The sequence below is a fragment of the Doryrhamphus excisus genome, chromosome 6 (assembly GCF_030265055.1).
Source record: "Doryrhamphus excisus isolate RoL2022-K1 chromosome 6, RoL_Dexc_1.0, whole genome shotgun sequence".
In the NCBI taxonomy this organism is placed as follows: domain Eukaryota; kingdom Metazoa; phylum Chordata; class Actinopteri; order Syngnathiformes; family Syngnathidae; genus Doryrhamphus; species Doryrhamphus excisus.
The window spans coordinates 3601353-3622952 of record NC_080471.1 but is presented as its reverse complement, the minus strand read 5'-3'; the positions used below and the strand labels follow the sequence as shown (position 1 = coordinate 3622952).

Here is a 21600-nt window from a genome sequence, read left to right as displayed (position 1 = left end):
CTGCACTGAAGTCACTTTAAAAGCTACCAGTCACTTGTTACACAATCCACAAAAATAACAAATAGAAATAAACTCTGATTGCAAGAGTTTTTAATCATAAGCAATGAGCCTAACATGTTGTACAAACAAAAGGTGTTTATTCAATGTTTTACCATCTTACTTCCTGCAAGCCCCAATGAACTCTTTAGTGTGTTAAATGAAAGAAGAAAAAAACATGGAAGATGTTGACGAAATGGTGACATTGTGCTTTTGGCATCTAAAAGGGGTAAACAAAAGCTGCACAGCTGGTTAAAATGTCACATCTGTTGTTTTGGACCAAAACAAATACTGAAGATTGACAATGTAGCAGCTTGAATAAAGAAGTGCTCCTTTTTTTTTTTTTTAGGCGCAGTTGTCTGCTTTGTGTTGCAGCATTTCAACACCACACGTGCAGTCCAATAGTCTGTTATTTGACTGTGGCTGGAGACATTGTTTTCTAACTTGTGAAGGTGTGCCGGCATTTACTACTAGCGTTTGCCAGTGAACAGAAAAAGTGACTTGGTAACAAAAGAGCGTATCGCGTCAAACTGTGTGGAAAAACTGAAAATAAATATTTTCCCTCGCCTTGAAAAAAACGTGTGTGTGTCCTTTGTCCAAAGGCGCCCAATGAACTCAGAGGCACTGGGAAATATGGACATATGCTTTCAATGGACGCGCAGTCCACAGAATCTTAAGACCAACCCCTGACGAACAACCTCCTGTGGAGCGGCATCCATTCAGCTTGTCCGTAGCCGGGTTGAAGATGACAATGTTAACATCCACCGAGGCGAAAAAAGGGTTTTCGGCCCGCCGTGACCATCTGCATCTCTCTCTATCTCTCTCAATCACTGTCCCCGTTTTTGTTCTCTAAGCCACATAGTTGTACTGGTTGGCATTCTCCTTGTCACGCTCCATATAGTCTCTGTCAATAAGAGACTCTATCCTCTTCTTCAGGTCAGCAGGCTGGACGGAGAAGGAGAAGAGGGAGGAGCATGAATGATATTGTAAACACAAACATTTTACAGTATATGCAGTATGTCACAATGGACAGTATTAAAGCACAGCCATCTCCAAATGGAGAGAACCATGGCTTGCTGGAAAGAGCAAACATTTCAAAGTGAAAGGCCGGACCCGATATATGTTCATTCTTCCAGAATCCAGTGCCAAACTACTATGTCTAATATGCTCTGTCGCTGTAGCGCTGGTCAAAAGCACAAATGTGATGGGATATTACCTGACAAAACATAAATCATGACAAATTGACTAAAGTCATAATACATTCACATGTACAGCACAGCAACATAGAAATGAGTTAATTCAGGATTGTATGAATATTGGAGCAAAACAAAACATCTTTCACTGACGGGAGAGTTGTGAGGGAGTGCTTCTATTATTATTATTATTATTATTATTATTATTATTAACCTTACTCAAAAGGTAAACAAAAATGTGGAACAAAATAAGGCCAATCCCAACAAAATCTGAAACTAAGATGTTGTACTGTTGCTGCTTTTCTGTTATAAGGAAACACGTATTCAATTATTTAAATGTCTTTTTCATAAAAACCAATGCAGTTTTAACTTAAACATAAGTGTTCATCCATCGTTTGTACAGTCAAACCTTTAATCATTTAGGTGAAATTCGGTTGTGTTTTCTCATAAATGCAATTTAGGTGCCAAGATAATTGTGTTGCATTGAAATACTAGGGTGACGTGCAGGGTTTCACTACATTTCATATCCTTATGAGCTAGACTGTTTGGTGCAATTCAAAGAAAAAATAGGTTTTGACCTTTGATGCTGAAAAAAATACAGAAGACCCCTCTATAGAAATTGATAGCAACACAAGTTGCCTTGCATTGTCGTCTAGCACTGCTTTGATCCTCTTGGTCATGGAATTCACCAGAGCTGCAGAACTGTAACTCTCTTCATCACTTGTGGAGGTTAGACACCTTGTGCTTGCTCGTCCACCTTCCTTTCCTAGGAGGACGCCTCACAGCTGCTCTATTGCTAAGGTTCAGGTCTGAAGGAGACATACTTGGCCTCCTCAGCAAGATACTTCTCATCTTGGAGGTGTGTTTGGGCTCCTTCTGGTGGCCCAGTTTTCCCAGGGAATCATGCTCTGCTCCACTGTCCCCCTTGATGAACTGCACGTCCCTTGTGCTGGCAGCACCGGTGCAGCCCCAGACTATGACACTAACATCGTCATGTTGGAGGTGAGACAATTACCTTGCTTCTCACTTCTGTTGTCAGCTATTTGGGCAATCATGTGTGTAGTCATTTGCAGTATTTTCAGTACACTGTCCCTTGAGAAGCTATAAATGCTGAAATGTGAGGATACTGAATGTTGCCAATCACCTTGACGGGAAACTTGAGCTGGTTGTACACCTCAGACATCAGAAGGTTATGGCTCAGAGTCTTTCTCATCTTCATGATCCGCACGATGGCGGCGTCAATCTGATACTGTCGATCCTGGAAGACCCTCTCGGTGGTGCTGGCCTGCTCCTCCACCTGCAGGGAGACAACCACCTCAAGATTATTGTCCACCAAGACCACACCGTGTATAAAAGCCCGAAACTGTACCGTTTCTTTCATCTGAATCTGGTTGATTTTGATGCGGAAAAGCCTGTGTTTGAATTCGTCGTTGCAAGAGAACTTGTCGCCGTCCTCCACATCTTTGCTTTTGGGGATTTTGGTGAGGACGCGTGCTTTGCCGCACGCCAGAGACTGCAGAGTGCGACGCAGTTCACTGTCCTCTGTAGAGAAAAATGATGTATCAATCGTTTGGTGAGGAGAAGGTGGTGACAGGATGTTGGCATGAGTGTACCTATTCCTGTGGCCAGTTTGATCTCCTCCAGGGTGAACTCCTCCCCTTCGTTGAACATCAGCAGCACCAGTGTTTGGAAAAGTGACACCTGCAGCTCCTTCTTACCCTGGTGTGATAAACACTGTGTTGTTTATATGCCACAAGAGGAAGTACGTCAGAGTATCCCAGAAATAAACCACCCACCTCTTTAAATTCCGCTTTTAAGACACAGTGGCCGAGCGTCGACTGCCACTGCAACTTCCTGCCGCTGTGTTTGCCCAGGTAGAAAGTCTTGAAAATTTCCTGCAGCCGCACCATCTGGACAGAGATAAAAAGGCGGCGTTTCAGGGCAACACTTGACACATTTACGACACGTCAAGTTATTTAAAATATATTATTTGCTCTCACCTCGGGAGGCAGGTGCACTTCCATGGGTACGTATGTGGGCCAGTAACCCATAGTGAGGATGTTCACTGTTAGCTCAATGTTACCGGGAATGTTTTGGCACTGCATATACTGAAAAACAGGAGAAACCGTTGCATCAGAAGGCATGTATTGATGTATATAAACTGGTTTGGTCGCAAACGTGGCAGTAATCCTATATCATCATTCATTTTAAAAAGAAGGGTATATCTACATAATGGCTCAAGGCAATCGACTCTTCGTGAACGTACGTTGAATCTATATGGAAATGTGTCTTTCTAGACAACAGGCGCATCTCAATATTAGCAATATTTTATGTGCCTTTTTCTATTTTATGCACACAAATGTAACACCATGAACCATTTACAAATTTTGCATTTGCAATTGAACTGTGTGTGTGCATGCTTTAAAATTTCCCCTCAATGTGTAACCTCCTTTGCACTACATGGCAAGATGCCTTTTCACTTCCTGGTAGCTGCAGAGCATGTATTTATAAAGGGAGAGATGCATGGCGAGGTCTTATAAAATGCACTTTTGCCACCCTGTGGCTGGTTTTTTTTTGGTTTAAAACGGCACCAAATATTATCTCTTCTATTGTGGCGTTTCATAATCACTTCTTTCTTTAAAAGATGTATGAATACCCCTTTGGGAGCATGTGGGCGGGTTGGGGAAAAAAAAAAGATCGTCCAAACCATTGATACACCATAAATGCATAACACAGTATGATAAAGTATATAAAATCGTCATGTAGAAAAAAGGAGTAATGAACTTGTTAATTAACATTAACTGGGAGTCTGTATGTTTGACATGCATGTTAGGATGTCTTCCAAAGCATTTAGAGCATACATAGTCTTTATGACAACACATGTTCACAGCACGGTGACCTTTTTGTACATTCCTACCTGTTTGAATTGCACCATAATGTCTTTTGAAAGCTCCATATCTTTGAACATGCCTTCCAGTTTGCTGGTGAATGCTGCTCCACATTCTGGGAGGGAAGGAAAGTGAAAGGCCACACTCTTTTACTCTCATTCTCAGTCAAGTGTTAAACAATGCGTGTTTTAACGACGTGTGTGTGTTTTACCATGTTTTAGTTTTGACAACATTGACTTCTCAGCATCCACCGAGGCGCTTTTCCCCACCAGTAACCTCTTAGCCAGATCCTTCTTGTAAAAGGCCTCAAAAACATCTTTTCCTAAAAGAACACCAGCATGTTATTAATATCCACAGACAGGAAAGCACCTCCATTGTTGCAAGTATAGGATTACCATAGATGAATCTAAATATAATCATTATCTTGTCCAGCATCTTTTCCAATTCTTCATCTGTTGCTTCCTTGTTTCCGGCCCGCAGTTTAGAATCAACATGTTTGGCTGGAAAAGAAGCAACATTTACAGTGATTGCTCGGTCACGACTCAACAGGCTGGCGGGAACATGGTGGGGGAAAAAAACAAATACCTATGAGCTCGGCGGGCTTATTTGGCCGTTTGTTGATGAACGTTTCGAAAGCCTCCTTCATGGCGTTGACAAACTTCTCGTTCTTCATGAAGCACACGTCTACGATGTGGTCCACCTTGTCTTTAAAGTCCAGCAACTCTTGCACCATCGTTTTGTCTTTTTCAGGATTGATCACAATTGTGCTTCCGAAAGCCTGGGAGGAAGAGTTCAGAGATGCAGGGGGAAATCAAACACACAGGATCACCACATTACATTTAACAGGAAATCAACAGCAGAAGCATTTGTGGCAACAATATGAAGCAATACATGTCATTCATTCATTTAGCATGTGTTTTTTATTGAAATCATGTTTTTATAATTGATTTGTAATATAATCTTTAACATTTGCACTGTGACAAATAATACAAAACACCACACTGTGCATCAAATGCATTTTGCTGCGTACAAACCATGTACTTTGACCAAAGTCAAAGTCTTACAATACGTAACACCCCATGAAACATAAACAGTGGATTCCACACACAATGTTGCTAAAAGTGAATCAAGGAAGTGTGAATGAAAATAAGCTGATGTCTGCATTGACGCATAATGTGAACTTCAGAGTATTTCAGAGTAATTTCTCAGTTTTTTGGCCGAATATTCGAAATACAGTAAACCTAGGATATATCGGAAATTCGCTCACAACGGACAGATAAAAAAGAACCGATTTTTCTGTAATGCATTTCCAATAAAAATTCATTGCATATATCGGATTTTTCATAACGGATTTCGCCTATTTCGGACAAAATCTCCAGTCCCGTCAATGCATTTCCATTAAATTTCCCTCGCATATATCGGATGGCCGAACACTGAGTGACATTCTCAAAAATAAGGACACTATAAAGAGTAACATTGAAGATCCAGAAAAAACTGCACGAAAAGCGGGAGATGCCAAACGGATTAGAAAGGTCTCATATGACGATGTGGACGATGCACTGATTCTTTGGTTCCGGCAAAATGCTGGTTTACCGGAAATCCGCATTGACTCAGAGATGCTTCGCCAGAAAGCTGAATATTTTGCAAAGGAATTTGGCCACGAGGATCCAAAGATCACAACTGGCTGGGTTGACCGCTTCAAAAAACGTTGGGGGATCGCCAAGGACATTTTCCGGTATACGCATATAACGGATTTCGCTTATATCGGACAAAACCAGTGGGAACAATTGAATCCGATATATCCGAGGTTTACTGTACAATATAACGAAAGTGAAACTGATTCAAAATCAGAAATATTATGATTAAATGTGATTTTGATTTAGGTGCAATTTTTGCTAAAATAGAGTCCATTTTGCGTTCATTACTGTTTTTTTTGTTTGTCGTTTTGTTTATTTAAAAGCTTTTGACATTTCAATCACCGTACAATGTTAAGAAACTAATGTTTATTGCTTTTGATACGGTGTACCCACACTATTATGCACATATTATTACATTCATGAAAAATGTTGACAATAATATTGTTTATAAATAAATTGTAGGACAATTATCGCCCAGCAAAATGTGTTATTGTGACGGGCCTGCTTTTGAATGATTAATTATTTAATGGTACAAATGCATGAATGATTTCAAGCGTCAACATGGAAAACGCATGCTGTGAACCAATGATCAGAAATAGACACAGGAAAGGGGTAGGATTACACACGTGTAAAACTTGATGGTCCTCAATGTAACTTCTTTTATGATATTGTTATAGTCTGGAGCGGGAAAATGCAGACAGTCAGGTACCTTTATGTACTCTATCCAGTGCTGCAGGAGCACCTGAACCCCACCTCGCACTCGACTGAAGAGCTGATAGAGGAGAGAAAGATCCTGAATCCTGTTTTCATCCAGCAGGTGTGTCAGCCCTGGACCAACACAAGTCACAAACGATTACTAATAGTCTCCATCTTGTGTCTAATGCACTCTAATAATGCGTACCTTTTTGCAGCGTTGCAGTGAGATGTTCTCCTAGCAGCTGCTTCTCCACTGTGGCAATTAGCGGCTTTCTGGAAGGCAAAGAAACAATTTTCCAGTTTTCCGTTTCCTTTTATTTTGAATCGAATGAACAGAAAGGCCAACACTCACTGTGTGCTCTGGTCTAAATATGTGATGACTCTGTCCGCCTCTTCCTCCAAGCGTTTGTTGACATGATGGAGATACTCTGGTACCTGCAACCACATTAATAACAGATTCATTCATTCATTCATTTTCTACCGCTTTTTCCTCACGAGGGTCGCGGGGGGTGCTGGAAGCCTATCCCAGCTGTCTTTGGGCGAGAGGCGGGTTAATAACGGATTTAAAGTAGAAAATGGCACACGATACGGCATATGTGCCGATACTGATGCCATTCTGATATCAGAGCTCTGTTCATATGCCAACATGCCAAAAGAAAAGCAGCAAATGTAGCTAGAAAAATATCAGTGAACGTAGCCGGCTACCAACAGGCACACGCACACACACACACACACACACACACACACACACACACACACACACACAGACAGACACAGTGCTCAGCCTGGCTTCTCCACGGCTTTACAGACAATCGGACATCAATATAACGTCTGAGTCGCTTATTATTTATTATTATTAGTCGCTTATTTATTGTTGATTTTACCATAAACTCCTCTATACAGGCAAGTATGATATTGTAGAAACACAGAAGGTTTGTGTAGTTTTGTGTCATAAACGCACGCATATGTGTGTGTGTGTGTGTGTGGTGCGAGTGAGGAAGACAGCTCCAATGCATGTGTGGAGACAGCTACGTGGGCTGACAACATTAAAGCACATATGTGGCTCATAGATTAATCTCCGCAGGCGTATAAAAAAAATTACGCTGGTGTCGGAACCTGATCCCGATACCTGATCGGGTCAGTTGCATCCCTAATTTGGACATTATCAAATGCAAGGTAATCAATGCAAGGTAACCTGAGGGAAAAAGATACTTGCAAGCCAAATGCCACAGCCTCCGTGTGAGAAGATGAATGAGCAAAGTCAGCCCATCAACACCAATGAGCAAGTAATTATTTGAAACTACCAACAAAACAAAAAAACATTTTGTTGACATTAGCATGTAGGCCACACAGTCAGGAGATCGAGAAGACCTGGGTTCGATTCTCTACTGGGGCATCTCTGTGTGGAATTTGCATGTTCTCTGGGCTTTCCTTGGGGTACTCCGGTTTCCTCCCACATTCCAAAAACATGCTAGGTTAATTGGCCACTCCAAATTGTCCATAGGTATGAATGTGAGTGTGAATGGTTGTTTGTCTATATGTGCCCTGTGATTGGCTGGCCACCAGTCCAGGGTGTACCAAAGACACGGGATAGGCCCCAGCATGCCCGCAACCCCAGTGAGGGTAAGCGGCAGAGAAAATGATTGGATGTACTTCTCTTAAAAATCTTGTCTTGTTCTCATGGTGCCCGTCTGGCCAATCATCTGACGCCCCTTGCAGCAATCATACTTTAGGCTTTTACCGAGGGCAAATATAGCGTCTGGCACTATGACAATAAAGCTTTACGACAGAGAGAATGCACGCTCTGTAAAGTGTGTTTTTCATTTCAGGCTAAATTAATCTCATGCAAATGAGTTCACATGAACGGTCGCCATGTCAGATGTTAAGTACACACATACTTCTCATCATTTATTGGTGGATTAGCTACTGACTTCAGACATTCTTCCCAGATTTACATTCCGGAAATGTCTTTGTTTTGTGAGTATCTCTATTTTTAAGGGCATTCTTGGAGTGTTTGCGAGTTCATTCTTCATAACGAGAAGACTAAAGCAGCAAACTATTACCTCTCGCTCCTGCATCAGCCTCTGTCCCTCTGCAGCGTACAGTCGGTTTGTCTCCTCTAAAAATCGCTGCTCGAAGGAGTCTTGGTAAATCTGTCGGGGGTCAGAACACTTTCATTAAAGTCGTTTGTCAACAGGAAGCTCCTAAAGCTGCACTCTTCATCACATACGAGCTAAAAGGGCTCATATTAAGCAGTTCTTAGGAGTCCCATCAGTACAACCATCCTGTATTGAGCCAAGTTGAGTTACCTGCAGGTCAGAGAGCATGCTCAACAGGCTCCTCAGCAGACTGCGGTCTATTGCCTCGCCGTTTCTCTCCCGTTCGATGAGCAACAGGATGCCGTCGATGGTTTTGCTCTGGACCTTCAAGTCACTGATGATGTAGAACCTGAAGAGCTCCAAACCCATGTCCCTGTGAGGCAGACAACAACTTTCGCCTAACATTGAAACGGCAGAAGTGTAGAAAAAAAGGAAGGTGGCAGATCACTCACCAAATAGATGGCAGCATTGAGTTTTGTAAAACATAGGTGCGGTCCAAAAATAAAAAAATACCTCTGATCATGATCTGTGGAAGAAAACACAACCGTGTCAGACCAAATACTACACCATTTTATACTTCCAGGTGTTTCTAATGATCAGGTTCTCTTATTTATGCATCTACGTGAGCATATTACAGCACTGCAAACTACAAACAACTGCAAAAAACTCTCTGATCGCCCCCATCAAGACATTATCCAAATGTGGAATTTGACAAAGCTTGTGTATTGGATCTGGTTGCGAAGATGTACATAATGAAGTTAACCATCAGTATATGGATTGCAACAAGCCAAATTAAATACTGGTAAGCTCTAAAATACAGTAGAACCGCAGAAAATGCCTGTTTAGTATGGTATGGTATTAGTGGTATTAGTAAGTATGGATTAAATATCCATACTTTTCATGACAAATATACCCAAGGCGTATTTATATTATTTTTACACTTGTATGACAACTATATTAACTACACGGGCCACTTTAAATGTTATTTTGACAACAATTTGACACTTAAGAGATTCCATTGAGATGCAATTCAATGCCACGGCAACGCCTGCCTATCAGGTCACATTATTTTTACAGGTACAGGTGTATTTCCAACACAATGTCAAGGCATACCATTTGTCTGCAGTGATCCTGCCAGCACTTGTCAATCTTCTTCAGAAAGAGCACACTGTCCAGCGCGCCCGTGAGAACAACATTAAGGCAAACGTCAGGTTAGTGAGTCATAATAACAATAACAGTATAAGAATATGAACATTCATATTATTAAAAGGATATTCTCTAAACTGATTGATCTGGGCCTTAATGTGGTCTTCACACACGGCCCTCAGCTGTTTGTAAAGCTTGGCAGAGATCTTATGGGAACACAGGTTCTCTACAGCCTGCAGGCAGAAGAAGTCAAATTAATTAGTGCAAAGCACAGGTTAGATAGCGAGGGCGTGGGGGACCGCAAGCAAGACCTGGTAGAGCTCCTCCAGGTTGTATTTTATGGAAGTGCTGTTCTGAATGGCCTCCACAGCCTCCTTCAGCTTCTGCCACGTCTCCTGTGTGTAGTTCTCTGGCAACTTGGGTTTTTCTGCGTGGGGGGGCAAAACAACACTGGTGTATTTTTATACAATGACTACTCACAGTGAAGACATTACTGCCCCGTGTTAGTGGTGCAAATAGATATTGGCTCCATCAAAATCATCTGGACTCCCAAAGGTATTTACAATAAATCATAAATCCTGTAGTCACCAGGTATGTGATTAAAAAAAAAAGCAAATAACCACTCAGGTATTTAAATAGCACCAGGTCAAAGACATTAACAGCTGCGGCTGTGGGTAACCTCTTATTTCATCGACTCCAAAAGATAGCAGTAGCAGCATTTGAAGCATTATGAGTGATCAGTATCCAGCCGCCACATTTACCAATGACCAATTAATTGCCCATAGCTTGTTTGAGACCGCTTTTGTGTATGGACACATGCTACATGCATCTACAGTCATGGACAACATTATTAGACCCTGGTTTCTTCAGTTTATCCATCCATTTAATGCATGGCACAACTAATGGTGCATAGCTTGTTAGAATTTCATTGAAGAGATGATATCGCACAACTTCCATGGTTTTCCTGAAAATAACCAAAATCACTTAAGGTATTACATGAATAGCCATAGTGTTTTTTTTGTTGTTGTCGTCATTATATTTGTCCAAACAAATTGATCTTTAGTTGTACCAGGTATTAAAAACAAACTGGTCTAATAATTTCTTCCATGACTATACGTGTATACAAGACCGTTTCATTCATAATAGTGACAAATACACATTTTTGTCCTGTTATTTGAAATCACTATTGGTAACATATGCCCTTGCGCAAGTTACATTGAGGAAGAAATATATTTCAAGACAAAGTCAGGTGTTATTATTAGTATCAACATTTTGATCTTTTCCTTTACATTGAGCCTTTTTATTCCATGCCTCCCCCCAATTTGCTGTTTTTTGTGCCGTGGGCCAATTAAAAAAAGGAGGTTGTCAATTGCACTTTGCACATCCCTGGTTGTGGTTAGGTTTAGTTGTTTCAGGTTAAGGTTGAGTATAGAGTCAGTTTAACTTCCTAAGAATTGGTCCTGAGTTTAATGGCCAAAATAGCAGCCAGTTTAGCCCTCTGTTGCTCTTAATAACCGGGGACCATTTGAGGACATGACCGGTAACGATGCATTGTTTCATTGCAAGACGTCGATATGTTTTAGATATGTTTTACTACCTTTGAAATTCTTGATGACTAGTTTCTTGGCGGCTCCGGGCTTGCTGTTGGAGAAGGTCCCGGAGCCTGCGGCGCTCTTGCTCAGTCCGTTGGCATGGTGGCCCACGCCGGCGGCCAGCAGCGCGGCTTTGCTTTTGTTGTTGGAGCACGAAGCAGCGGCAGCCTCCTCGGCCATTTTCACATCCAAACCGATGAAGTCCACGGAATCCTCGAAGCGCAACTTCTTCTGGATGTGCGCCGGGGTGGGCGAGCAGGAAGAGGACGACGAGGAGGAAGAAGAGGTGAGGGTCTTGGGAGGCGAAGGGGAGATGGTGTCGCTAGTCTCTTCCCTCTCGGAGCCGTTTATTTTCCTCTTCTTCGAAGATATAATGTTGCTGCTGTCGTTTTTGACATCAGTAGCCGTCGCTCTTGCCTCCTGGGTCGGCGGTGGTGGGGGGTTAGGGGAAGATAAACCTGTTGGAAACATGAAAGAACGGGAATACTAATTCTTAGCAGCCAGTCTTCTTGGTCGCAAACTTCCCAAAGGCTAGCTTAAGCGGGGGGTCAGCTCGGTGGTCGGTGTCCGTTTATCTCAACGCAAAGCTTCCCTCGGCTTGCTTCTTTTTTAGTCCCAATAGAGGAAAGATGATAAACGTGTGGAAAGTACACTTGAAGCTAGCTCTGCTCTCTTGTTATTGCTGCTGGCATCCAAAAAGAAAGATGGTCGTCTATTGCTTCCTCTTTTCGCCTCGCTCGTCTTTAACCGCGTTTGCTGCGAGAAGGTCCGGCGATGAGTAACGTGGACATAAACAAATAATAAAGACTATTACTTATTAAAGAAATAAAGTATAAGTATGTTCACATGAGAGTAACGAGCAGTGGTAAACATGAGAAAAATGGCTAATAAAAACTACTGGTGACCCCACCGGAAGTACTTTGTACAAAAGTACTTTTGCACCAACGTGTTTTTTTAATTGTTGCATTCATTTCGCCCACAAGATGGCGCCATGCAATAAACACACGCTCGAGAAAAGCCAGATAACCGTTGATTTATTCCAGAAAATGTTAGGTGTATGGTTAATTTTTACTGTATGCTATGTATGCTTTTCCTATACTAGATTATTACTCAAATAAAAACACTATAAAAAAGAGTCAAGATTGAATGTACTGTATAGTTAATTACTACTGTTTGGGATCATGTTTATTTTGTTCTACCTTTACTACCTATACTACTTTGTTCATACAATAAATATTGAAATAAAAATATTATTAATTTATACTGTCTCGTGTGAATGGCTTGTCTGACACGACTTAAAAATGGTCATTATGTATGCAAATGTAGCGAAATGATGTCTGGTAGCTCGCACTGGAGCATAGTAAAAAAATAAATGAATACAAAAAATTACAAATAAATACATCTCCAAGTCAACTAAACCGATGCCATGTAACAGGAGGCAATAGAAGACCGCCACTTCCATCAGACTCGATTTGGACTTGACCTGCCGTGTAATGACTTGACTGTCGTAAATTTACGTACTGCTTTCCGTCGTCGTAAACAGGCGTGTGTTCTTCTTAACTTGACCATTTTTATCACGGTATTTTTGCCTCGTTGCTCTTAAAAGTATTGTACATGAGCGGTGAGTGTAAGAACAAATCTTGGATCACACAGAAAATCGAGGAAACGACGACCAAAGAAGATGTTTAAAAAGTACGTTGTCATTATTTTGATACAGCGGCTAAAGCTAACTGAGCTAGCGCAGGCTTGGTTAAGTCTGTGCTTGTTGAATGTCTGTCTCAGATGGACGCGTTGAATCAAGTGTTTGACGTTTTGTATATATGTATTACATACATTTCAAAGCTGCAGTGTGCTGATGTTAGGGAACATGTAGAAGCTACTAAGGCAAGCATTTGATTGACTGTAATTGTTGTGTCAGCGTATATGTTATGATCATGTGTACTAGAGTGCTCATTTTGTGATTTCCTTTAAGGTTCGATGAGAAGGAAAATGTGTCAAACTGCATACAGTTGAAAACCTCCGTCATTAAAGGCATAAAGAGCCAGCTGCTGGATCAGTTTCCTGAAATTGAATCATGGCTCAATCACATCATGCCAAAGAAGGACCCTGTCAAAATTGTGAGATGGTATGTTTTCTCTTATTTACATTTATCCAAATCTCGGCCATTGATTTGTTAATCTGACAGCTTTTGGTTTTCATTTTGCAGCCATGAACACATTGAAATCTTGACAGTGAACGGAGAGTTGCTCTTCTTTAGACAACGAGAAGGCCCGTTCTACCCCACGCTGAGATTGTTACATAAATGTAAGTCACTCAGGCCAAGTGTTGCTCGTGTTTATAATGCTTCCACACTCAGGCGTGACAAAGAATAGACCATTTTGATTCAAAATAGCATGTCATTTCATTTCAAATCAAACAAACGCTGCCCTTATACTCGAGGACTTGTGCTTCATTAACATGATGGTCGGCCAGGGCGAGGTGGCTGTACTCCCCATATTCATGGATTGACTTATTTCTTGGCTTACCTTTATTATGTGCATGAATGTATTGTAAGGTGAGCAGGTGTATTCTTTTCATTGCAATATAGTCATTTTTATCGAGTAAGTCCCCCGTCAAGTGTGCTTCCAGGACTTCCCATAAAGAACATCAGAAAGACCACTGGAAGTTTATTTAATGCGGAAGAACACAATGAGTCAAATAATAATGAGAATACAACTAAAATGGATTTATTTAAAATACTACCATGACTCAGAATATGCTGTGTGTATGTGCAAGAAAACCATCCCAGAGAATCGCAACCTTTTTTTATTTTTTAAACACATTTTTTGCAGACTTGTGCGGCCCTATTACACTAATCATATTGTCCCCTCTCAGATCCGTTCATTCTTCCACACCAGCAAGTCGACAAAGGGGCCATCAAATTTGTCTTAAGTGGAGCCAACATCATGTGTCCAGGGCTGACGTCCCCGGGCGCCAAACTCTATCCAGCTGAATCTGACACTGTTGTTGTATCCTTTTTAACCTTCATCATTTGAAAGAATTCCCTTTCTGTGCACATTTCTTCAGCATTGTGCAGGTAAGTGCACAAGTACGTAGGTAATAAATTGAATATTTATGTAGTAAGAGTATAGAAAACCAGGTTGACTTTCTAAATACAGTTTTTAATATTATTATTATTGAGTCCTCTACACTATAGTCACCTTTACACTCACAATACCTAATAGAGTAGGCAAAATAAGTCATTTAAGACACCATGTTTTTCACACTTAAGTTTCAGATATCAAACAAATGTAGTCACTGACGGTGCAACTGAACAGAAAATGCAGTGTTGAAGTGAAACCTTTCACTATTAAGTAAGGGGGGGGGGCAAACCTACATGGCCCTATGTGAAAAAGTGATTGGAAAAAACACAACTGAGATTAACTGGGAGAAAGACACTGGACAAAAACGGCCTGTATGGCAGAGTTCCAAAGAACATTAAGGCTTATCTCAATTTTGCCAGAAAACATCTTGTTGTCTGACGAGACTAAATATTTGGAATACGGTGATGGTAGTGTGATGGTCTGGAGCTGCTCCTGGACCTGGAAGACTTGTTGGGATAAACAGAACCATGATTTCTGAAGTCTACCAAAAAAAATCCTCAAGAATGTCCGGCCATTTGTTCTTGACCTCAAGCTGAAACCAACTTGGGTGGCAGGACAATGACCCAAAACGTACCAGCAGGTTCACCACTATATGGTTGAAGGGGAAAAAAGTGAAAACTTTGGGGTGGCCTAGTCAAAGTCCTGACCTGCATCCTACTGAGATGCTGTGACTTGATCTTAAAAGGGCGCTTCATGCTGGAAAAGCCACCAATGTGTCGGGATTACAACAATTAGAAGAAGAGTGGGCCAAAATTCCGCCACAGCGCTGTAAGAGCCTCATTGAAAGTTAGTGCTGAAATGCTAGATTGCAGTTGTTGCTGCTCAGGATGGCCCAACTAGTTAAGATTAGGGGGCAATCACTTTTTCACACAGGGCCATGTAGGTTTGGATATTTTTTGTCCCTTAATAAAAAGTTTCATTTAAAAACTGCAGTTTGTGTTGTCGTTGACTAATATGTCAACAATAATATAATATATTATATGTAATATATTTGTTTGGCCTAAAACATTCACATGTAACAAACATCCATAAATGCTTTCCCTAGGGGACCTGAAAGGGCGAATTATAGGAAGGGACGTCAGGATTACAAAATTAGCCTGTGTTTTTAATTTGATTTAGTTTAGTAGATATTATTGTCATTGTTGTGAGAGAATTCCAACCTGCAAATGGAGATGAAGTCTGATGCTTGTGTCTCTCATCAAACATTACAGCAACACTACTGACACCTGGTGACCAATGTAAGAGACTACATTTCATTAATGTCATTTACTATGTGGTGCATTGGTGGTTTGGTCGTTTAGTAGTTTTAATACTTAAATGCTTCATTTAAGCAAAACTACACATTTGCATATAATTTGTATAATGATATGCCATATTCAACCGAGAAACAACGTGAAGGATTAATATATTGTAGAAAAGCCATGATAGAATGAAATTTGAACAGCGAGGGGTGAGGATGATTTTTTCCCCCTTTTTTAATTAAAAGTTTTTTTAAAGATGAAAGTCACATAAATACATTTTTATTGGCGAAAACCTAAATAGTAATTGGTTGAATATGGCCTATTAAATATATGAGTATCAATATAAGAAGCATATATATATATATATATATATATATATATATATATATATATATATATATATATATATATATATATATATATATATATATATATATATAATATGGCCTATCAAATAAGCATGTTGGCACGTATTTTACACTTGTCAACAGTGTCAGTAATGCACTCCTATTGCGTTGAAAAGTAAACAAATAACACTGAACTCTCCCAATGCTAACGTGTGAGTTCGTTATGCCTTTTCTATAATGTCTACAATATTATGTAATACAAGTGTAGACTGTAGTGTTTAAAAGGCACATTTAGGTCAAGTTTGAGGTGCGGCATTTATTTTCATTCATTCATTCTCTACCGCTTATCCTCACGAGGGTCACGGGGGTGCTGGAGCCTATCCCAGCTGTCTTCGGGCGAGAGGCGGGGTACACCCTGGACTGGTGGCCAGCCAATCACAGGGCACATATAGACAAACAACCATTCACACTCACATTCATACCTATGGACAATTTGGAGTGGCCAATTAACCTAGCATGTTTTTGGAATGTGGGAGGAAACCGGAGAACCCGGAGAAAACCCACGCATGCACGGGGAGAACATGCAAACTCCACACAGAGATGGCCGAGGGTGGAATTGAACTCCGGTCTCCTAGCTATGTGACCTGCGTGCTAACCACTCGTCCGCTGTACAGCCCGCATTTATTTTCATTCTGCCAAAACAGTCATGTGCATATGTAAATGAACATTTGACTTAATCACGTCATCTTACGCTACATCCTTAACCAAAGCGCACAGGCCATCATGGCAGAGGGTAAACAACACGCACTGTGTGTTGGCGTCATGAAGATGTCTGCAGAGAGCATGTAAGTTTAATATGGTTACTCAAACTTTAAATGGAGTCTAAGCCATTTTAATGGGGTCTCTTCTAATCATTTTGCCTTCTGCACACAGAGAAAAAGTCAACAAGGGCATCGGGATCGAGAATGTTCACTATCTGAATGACGGCTTGTGGCACATGAAGACGTATAAATAAGACACATCCCACCTCCCTCAAAATATTTAGTGAGCTTGACGGCTCATCTGTTTACACCAATTTATTCGAAGCTTTGAACCAGTCCACCATTGTGCACCAATTAAAAGAAACCCCACGCTTTGAACGCATCTTCTCTTTGTGAGTTGTTGCTTTGGGTCTGGTTGAAGGATCCCCCTTACTTGATGATCTAACAGGAATAAAGTGGCCCGAGAGCCTGTGTATGAGCACCAATACAAGAAAAATCAATGATCTCACTCACTTGTTTGAGCCACTTCAAACGCTTGCTTTAGAAATTGCAGCTTTTCATGACCTCAACCTAAATGTATTGACTGTTGTATATGACATCTATTACACTGGACAAGGGCAGAGTTAGGGTGTATGGAAAAGGTGGATAAAGGTGCACAATACAGCCTGGTACAGTCACACACTCTGAGACAAACACAGCTCATGAGCATTAAAGCTACAGATTTGCAAAACGGAGTGTTCCCTGTAGACCTGACTAAAAGCATTTCCAGCATCACAGCTAGATTTTGCACAATACATACCTCTGATACGGATTTAAAACTGTTGAAAAGTGGTGTATCATAAGATCTTTGTACTATCAGTTGGAGCAAGGCTTGCCCACGCAGCAATACAGGGCGTGGACATATTTACACATGACTCAAGGCCGGGTCAGCACAGCAATAAACCCCACCTTCTGTTAAGCGTGCAATATTTCTAGCTAAGCTGACAACACTTGCTGAACATGACCAGTTACATGTTTCCAACTTTTATTATCATTTTTAATAATTTAGTCATTATCAAGTGCCGGTTATCCAATAATGATTTGACACATACAAAAAGTAATCACCCACATAATTTCCTGTTGTCATAGGCTGTCATAGGTTGTTCCGCCCTGTGATCTTCCAGAGCAGAACCAAATTCAACATTCAAAATCAACGTTTGGTGCTTCCATGTTATGCAGCTGCAGGACCACCACACATACAGTAAGACAAATACATTAAAAAGGCCGTAGGACATTACAAGAAACAAAACCTGCTGGTAACCTCTGCACTGACGTAGCTCGTCTCTTCATTCAAAAGGACAGTGTGCCCATCGACTGGTAACACTCCAGGATCGGGTGCAAAGAGTGCAAAAGGTAGAAAACTTGTAAAAGCTGGATTCCCTCTGCAGTAAACATCCAGTTGGACAAATCAACATTAGAAAACTATCTTCCCATACAAGCAGTTAATATAAAAAGCCAGATCTAGTCATTTTCTGAACCTTCCGGGGGGTTAAACGTCAACCAGTCGTGAAAATCGTGGCCGAAAGGACGCAGTCTGTAGATGCCGTACATCATCACCTGCATCTGATTTGGGCTCATCCCGCTGAAGGTGACGGCCATGTCGGAGCAGCAGCCTTCCACCACGTTTTGGGGGTTGTTCTTCATGCTGTCCTTTATCAACATTTCGATGCTCTTGCCATTGAACAGGCCCTTGCCGTGCGCATCCTCGCCGTTTTCGGCGAACACGCCCGTGTACTTGAGGCACACAGCCAGCTGCTTGTCTTCGCTCAGCATCCACAGGCTGTGTCCTCTCATGGGACACTTGTCACTGTCTTGGAAAACGCCCACCAGCCTCCTGAGAGCCTCGTAGCTGAGGACGATGCCGCTGTCGTACGCAACGTACTCCAGCTCGCCAGACTTCATGGCGTTCCCGATGTAGAATGGCTCGCTGGGGTCCTTAGTGAGCAGCAGGTACTTAAGGTTCTCGATGATGGCGAATGTGGTGGGCTGCGATATATAGAACCAGCGAAAATCCCCGGCGTGCTCGTAGGCGTGCTTCAGAGCTTTACGCAACCTCGCCCAATCATCCTTTTCGCTCAGGTCCACTGCCTCCAGGGCTTTGGAGGACTCTGAGGTGTAAAACACAGCCTTGTCACAGTGTTTGCTCCAGGTGTCCACGGCGGCGGCCCAGTGGACCAGAACCTTGGGCTGCACCATAATGACGCAATATACACGGACCTGATTTGTCAATTCCTCGGCCTCAGAGTCCGACAGGCGCTTAAGCTCGTCGTTACTCGGTGCTTGGACGTGATGGTGGTGATGGTGGCGCTCCTCCGACCCAGGCTGGTTGCTGGGGCTGAAACTAGCCAGGAGCGACAGCACCAGGCAGAAGAGACCTCCCAAGGCCGCCCCCTTCACAAAAGAGCATCCTTCGGCCAACATCTTTGCAAAACTGCACAGAAGTACAAGAAGACACCGACTTTAAGGTACTTCCACTCTCATTGTTTGCTCTCAATCATTTTGTCTTTAAACTAGGGATTGTTTTCTCCTACTTTTGCTTTGTCCCAGTTGGACACTATGAAGAACAAGATATTGGAAACCCAGTGCCGCAACCATCACTGCTAAAAACAACCTGAAGTAACATTTGTCGGTGAGTCAGCCAGTCAAGTGATGCGAAGAGGAGTGAGTATGTGGACAGTAATCGGTTAAGTCGATGTTTTTATTGCTGAGAGAGAGCAGAGTTGCATCATAAATGCCTCATATATATACTGCTTCATACTCTTAGTTGTCATTAAAAGTAACAAAGCATATATAGGGTCAAGAATGTAATAATCTTTTATATATAATAATATAATTATAAATAATTATTATATATAATATATATAATAATCTACATTTGTAGACACATGTGTCCGACCACCACCATCCATTCCCATTTGTACACCAGCACTGGTGGCCCAAGTCAACCTATGGTGTGAATGAATGATCAGTAATGGGGAAGGGGGTGATGACATAAGCTCTGCTTCTTCCTGCGCCTTTTCAGACATGATAAATTAAGTGTACGTATCAAAGTTTCCGAAACAAAGAAACCCTGCCATACCAATATGGGTCTTACATTTGGGGGAATTCTGTAAATGTGAATGGATGTGTCATTTTGTGACCACAACATGGCATTTAAGACTGATGGCGTGTCGCTATGAAAATAAACTGGTTTGGTCTGCAGAGACATGAAGATGACAAACACGATAAAGCGTAAACCTTCTTTAAAAGTGACACTAATGACGCCACTGCTGGTGGCGCGAAGCAAAACTTTTATAATTGCCGACGTGAACATAAATAGATATGAAACAGATAAGAAACCGACAAGTCGAGCCATTATTGGCGGTATTGTTAAAAAAAACTTTCCAAACTTAATGACAAACGTTGCTGTAGCGTACAAGCTAACCATTAGCAAATTATGGCCGTCAACAACTGGGCGCTTAATTGTGGAGATAAATACAATAAAAATGAAGTCTTTACTGTATCGAGGGAGGGCGGCGCTCCTTGGCAAGGTGCTGCTCCAGTTTGGGTTGGTCTTTCAGATCCCACTATTCCACTTTGGCCCACGTAGGAAAATAGCCATTACAGTGCATGGTTCACATTCTGCCGACTTCCGCCTTCTCTCTGGTCACGTGTGTACGTCGTCAGCTTGGAATGGTTCCTTAAGGTGACGTCATGGTTACGTTTGTTTTCCCTTGGAAAAAAAAACGTTTTTAAGAATCATACTCATATTTAAACATTTACCGGGTTTTTTGCACAAAAATAAAAAATATACAGTAATAATTTTGTTATTTTTACTTTATTGTACATGTGACATTCTAATATTGTAGCTAATTTATTTAATGTACTGGTGAAATAAATACACTGAAACCAGATCACTTCTCTGTCCACATATAGGTTATTTTGATATGTAATGTAAATAATTGACTATAAATGTAAATTAGCTTAACCTTTATAATAGCAATGTTTACTTAGTATTCACTGACAGGCTAAATTACTCAACATCAACAATGCTGATACTAGTTTACAGTTTCTTCTGCAGTGTAGTCCGGCTCTTTTAGACCAGTGCTACTCAACTGGTTTGGCTGCGGTACCCACCATCACTTCTCAATGACAAGCGCTGACCCAAAATGCGTAAATCTTTCCACTCAAAGTTGTCATCAGCTTATTTTTAAAGACTTATTTTGTTTGTAACACTGTATGAGCTACAGCAGTGAGACGATGCACTCCGTTCATGGTGCGCTATTCTACAGCAGATACGTATCTACGTGCCGGACAGCCCCCACTCGATGTCTTTCCCTCACGCTCAAACTTGACAAAGTCGCCCTTTAAGACGTATGAAATGTCACTTTCAGTAACAACATCAGAGACGTGGACACAAGCTAATTCCTCACGTCTGAAGAACATTAAGGACCTTTCAGTTTGACAAAAGGCCCAGGGCCTGAGCACCGGTACTTGTTTATGTGATTCTCGTACACGGTACCGTGCGTGTTTTCCCTTGAAGGTGTGGTGCAGCGAGGTGACGGAGGAGTGGGTCCCAACTCTGCCTTCTTGGCTTTGTTACATTGGGCTGAGTTCCATTGTGGAGGGTTTCTAACAGCTGTCAGACATGCATTGCACAGCGTTACATTGTCTGCACACCCTAGCTTAGTGTTGCTAAGTTGTCAACACAGATGGCTTCTATGTACTGTATAATGTGTGTTATGAAGCAGATTATTGCTGAGACTTGAACGAATTGATACAATTGCTTTGTGATTAAGGGTG

General features: G+C 41.5%; 3 protein-coding genes across 3 annotated transcripts; 1 reads left to right on the top strand and 2 right to left on the bottom strand.

Moving 5' to 3' along the window:
- Window positions 1-73: 73 nt before the first annotated feature.
- On the bottom strand, window positions 74-12199 carry cul4b (cullin 4B). Its single transcript, XM_058076593.1, has 20 exons — window positions 11293-12199; window positions 10007-10122; window positions 9825-9928; window positions 9663-9732; window positions 9002-9075; window positions 8760-8922; window positions 8514-8603; window positions 6803-6885; window positions 6656-6723; window positions 6464-6582; window positions 4703-4895; window positions 4513-4617; window positions 4329-4439; window positions 4147-4232; window positions 3230-3337; window positions 3026-3139; window positions 2843-2948; window positions 2599-2771; window positions 2374-2526; window positions 74-981 (listed from the first exon to the last, which is right to left on the bottom strand). Exons 1-20 carry the CDS (start codon window positions 11756-11758, stop codon window positions 886-888), a joined length of 2598 nt encoding a protein of 865 aa, XP_057932576.1. The 5' UTR covers window positions 11759-12199; the 3' UTR covers window positions 74-885.
- Window positions 12200-12762: 563 nt separating this feature from the next.
- Window positions 12763-17161, top strand: mcts1 (MCTS1 re-initiation and release factor). The gene is made up of 6 exons (XM_058076339.1): window positions 12763-12979; window positions 13260-13412; window positions 13494-13591; window positions 14162-14295; window positions 16796-16863; window positions 16952-17161. The coding sequence occupies exons 1-6, from the start codon at window positions 12969-12971 to the stop codon at window positions 17031-17033; spliced, it is 546 nt and encodes a 181-aa protein (XP_057932322.1). The 5' UTR covers window positions 12763-12968; the 3' UTR covers window positions 17034-17161.
- Window positions 16752-20483, bottom strand: c1galt1c1 (C1GALT1-specific chaperone 1). Its single transcript, XM_058076338.1, has 2 exons — window positions 20317-20483; window positions 16752-19249 (listed from the first exon to the last, which is right to left on the bottom strand). The coding sequence occupies exon 2, from the start codon at window positions 19237-19239 to the stop codon at window positions 18280-18282; it is 960 nt and encodes a 319-aa protein (XP_057932321.1). The 5' UTR covers window positions 19240-19249; window positions 20317-20483; the 3' UTR covers window positions 16752-18279.
- Between the last annotated feature and the right edge of the window lie 1117 nt (window positions 20484-21600).

Excerpts from the sequence above, each read along its gene's own strand:
- cul4b (XM_058076593.1), bottom strand. The coding sequence starts at position 11,758 with ATGTTTCCAACAGGTTTATCTTCCCCTAACCCCCCACCACCGCCGACC. Across the intron at positions 6,886-8,513 it reads GGCTGATGCAGGAGCGAGAG|GTACCAGAGTATCTCCATCA; the intron begins GTAATAGTTTGC and ends ATGTGGTTGCAG. Across the intron at positions 6,724-6,802 it reads TATTTAGACCAGAGCACACA|AAAGCCGCTAATTGCCACAG; the intron begins GTGAGTGTTGGC and ends TTTGCCTTCCAG.
- mcts1 (XM_058076339.1), top strand. Across the intron at positions 13,413-13,493 it reads CCTGTCAAAATTGTGAGATG|CCATGAACACATTGAAATCT; the intron begins GTATGTTTTCTC and ends TTCATTTTGCAG. Across the intron at positions 13,592-14,161 it reads GCTGAGATTGTTACATAAAT|ATCCGTTCATTCTTCCACAC; the intron begins GTAAGTCACTCA and ends GTCCCCTCTCAG.
- c1galt1c1 (XM_058076338.1), bottom strand. The coding sequence starts at position 19,239 with ATGTTGGCCGAAGGATGCTCTTTTGTGAAGGGGGCGGCCTTGGGAGGT.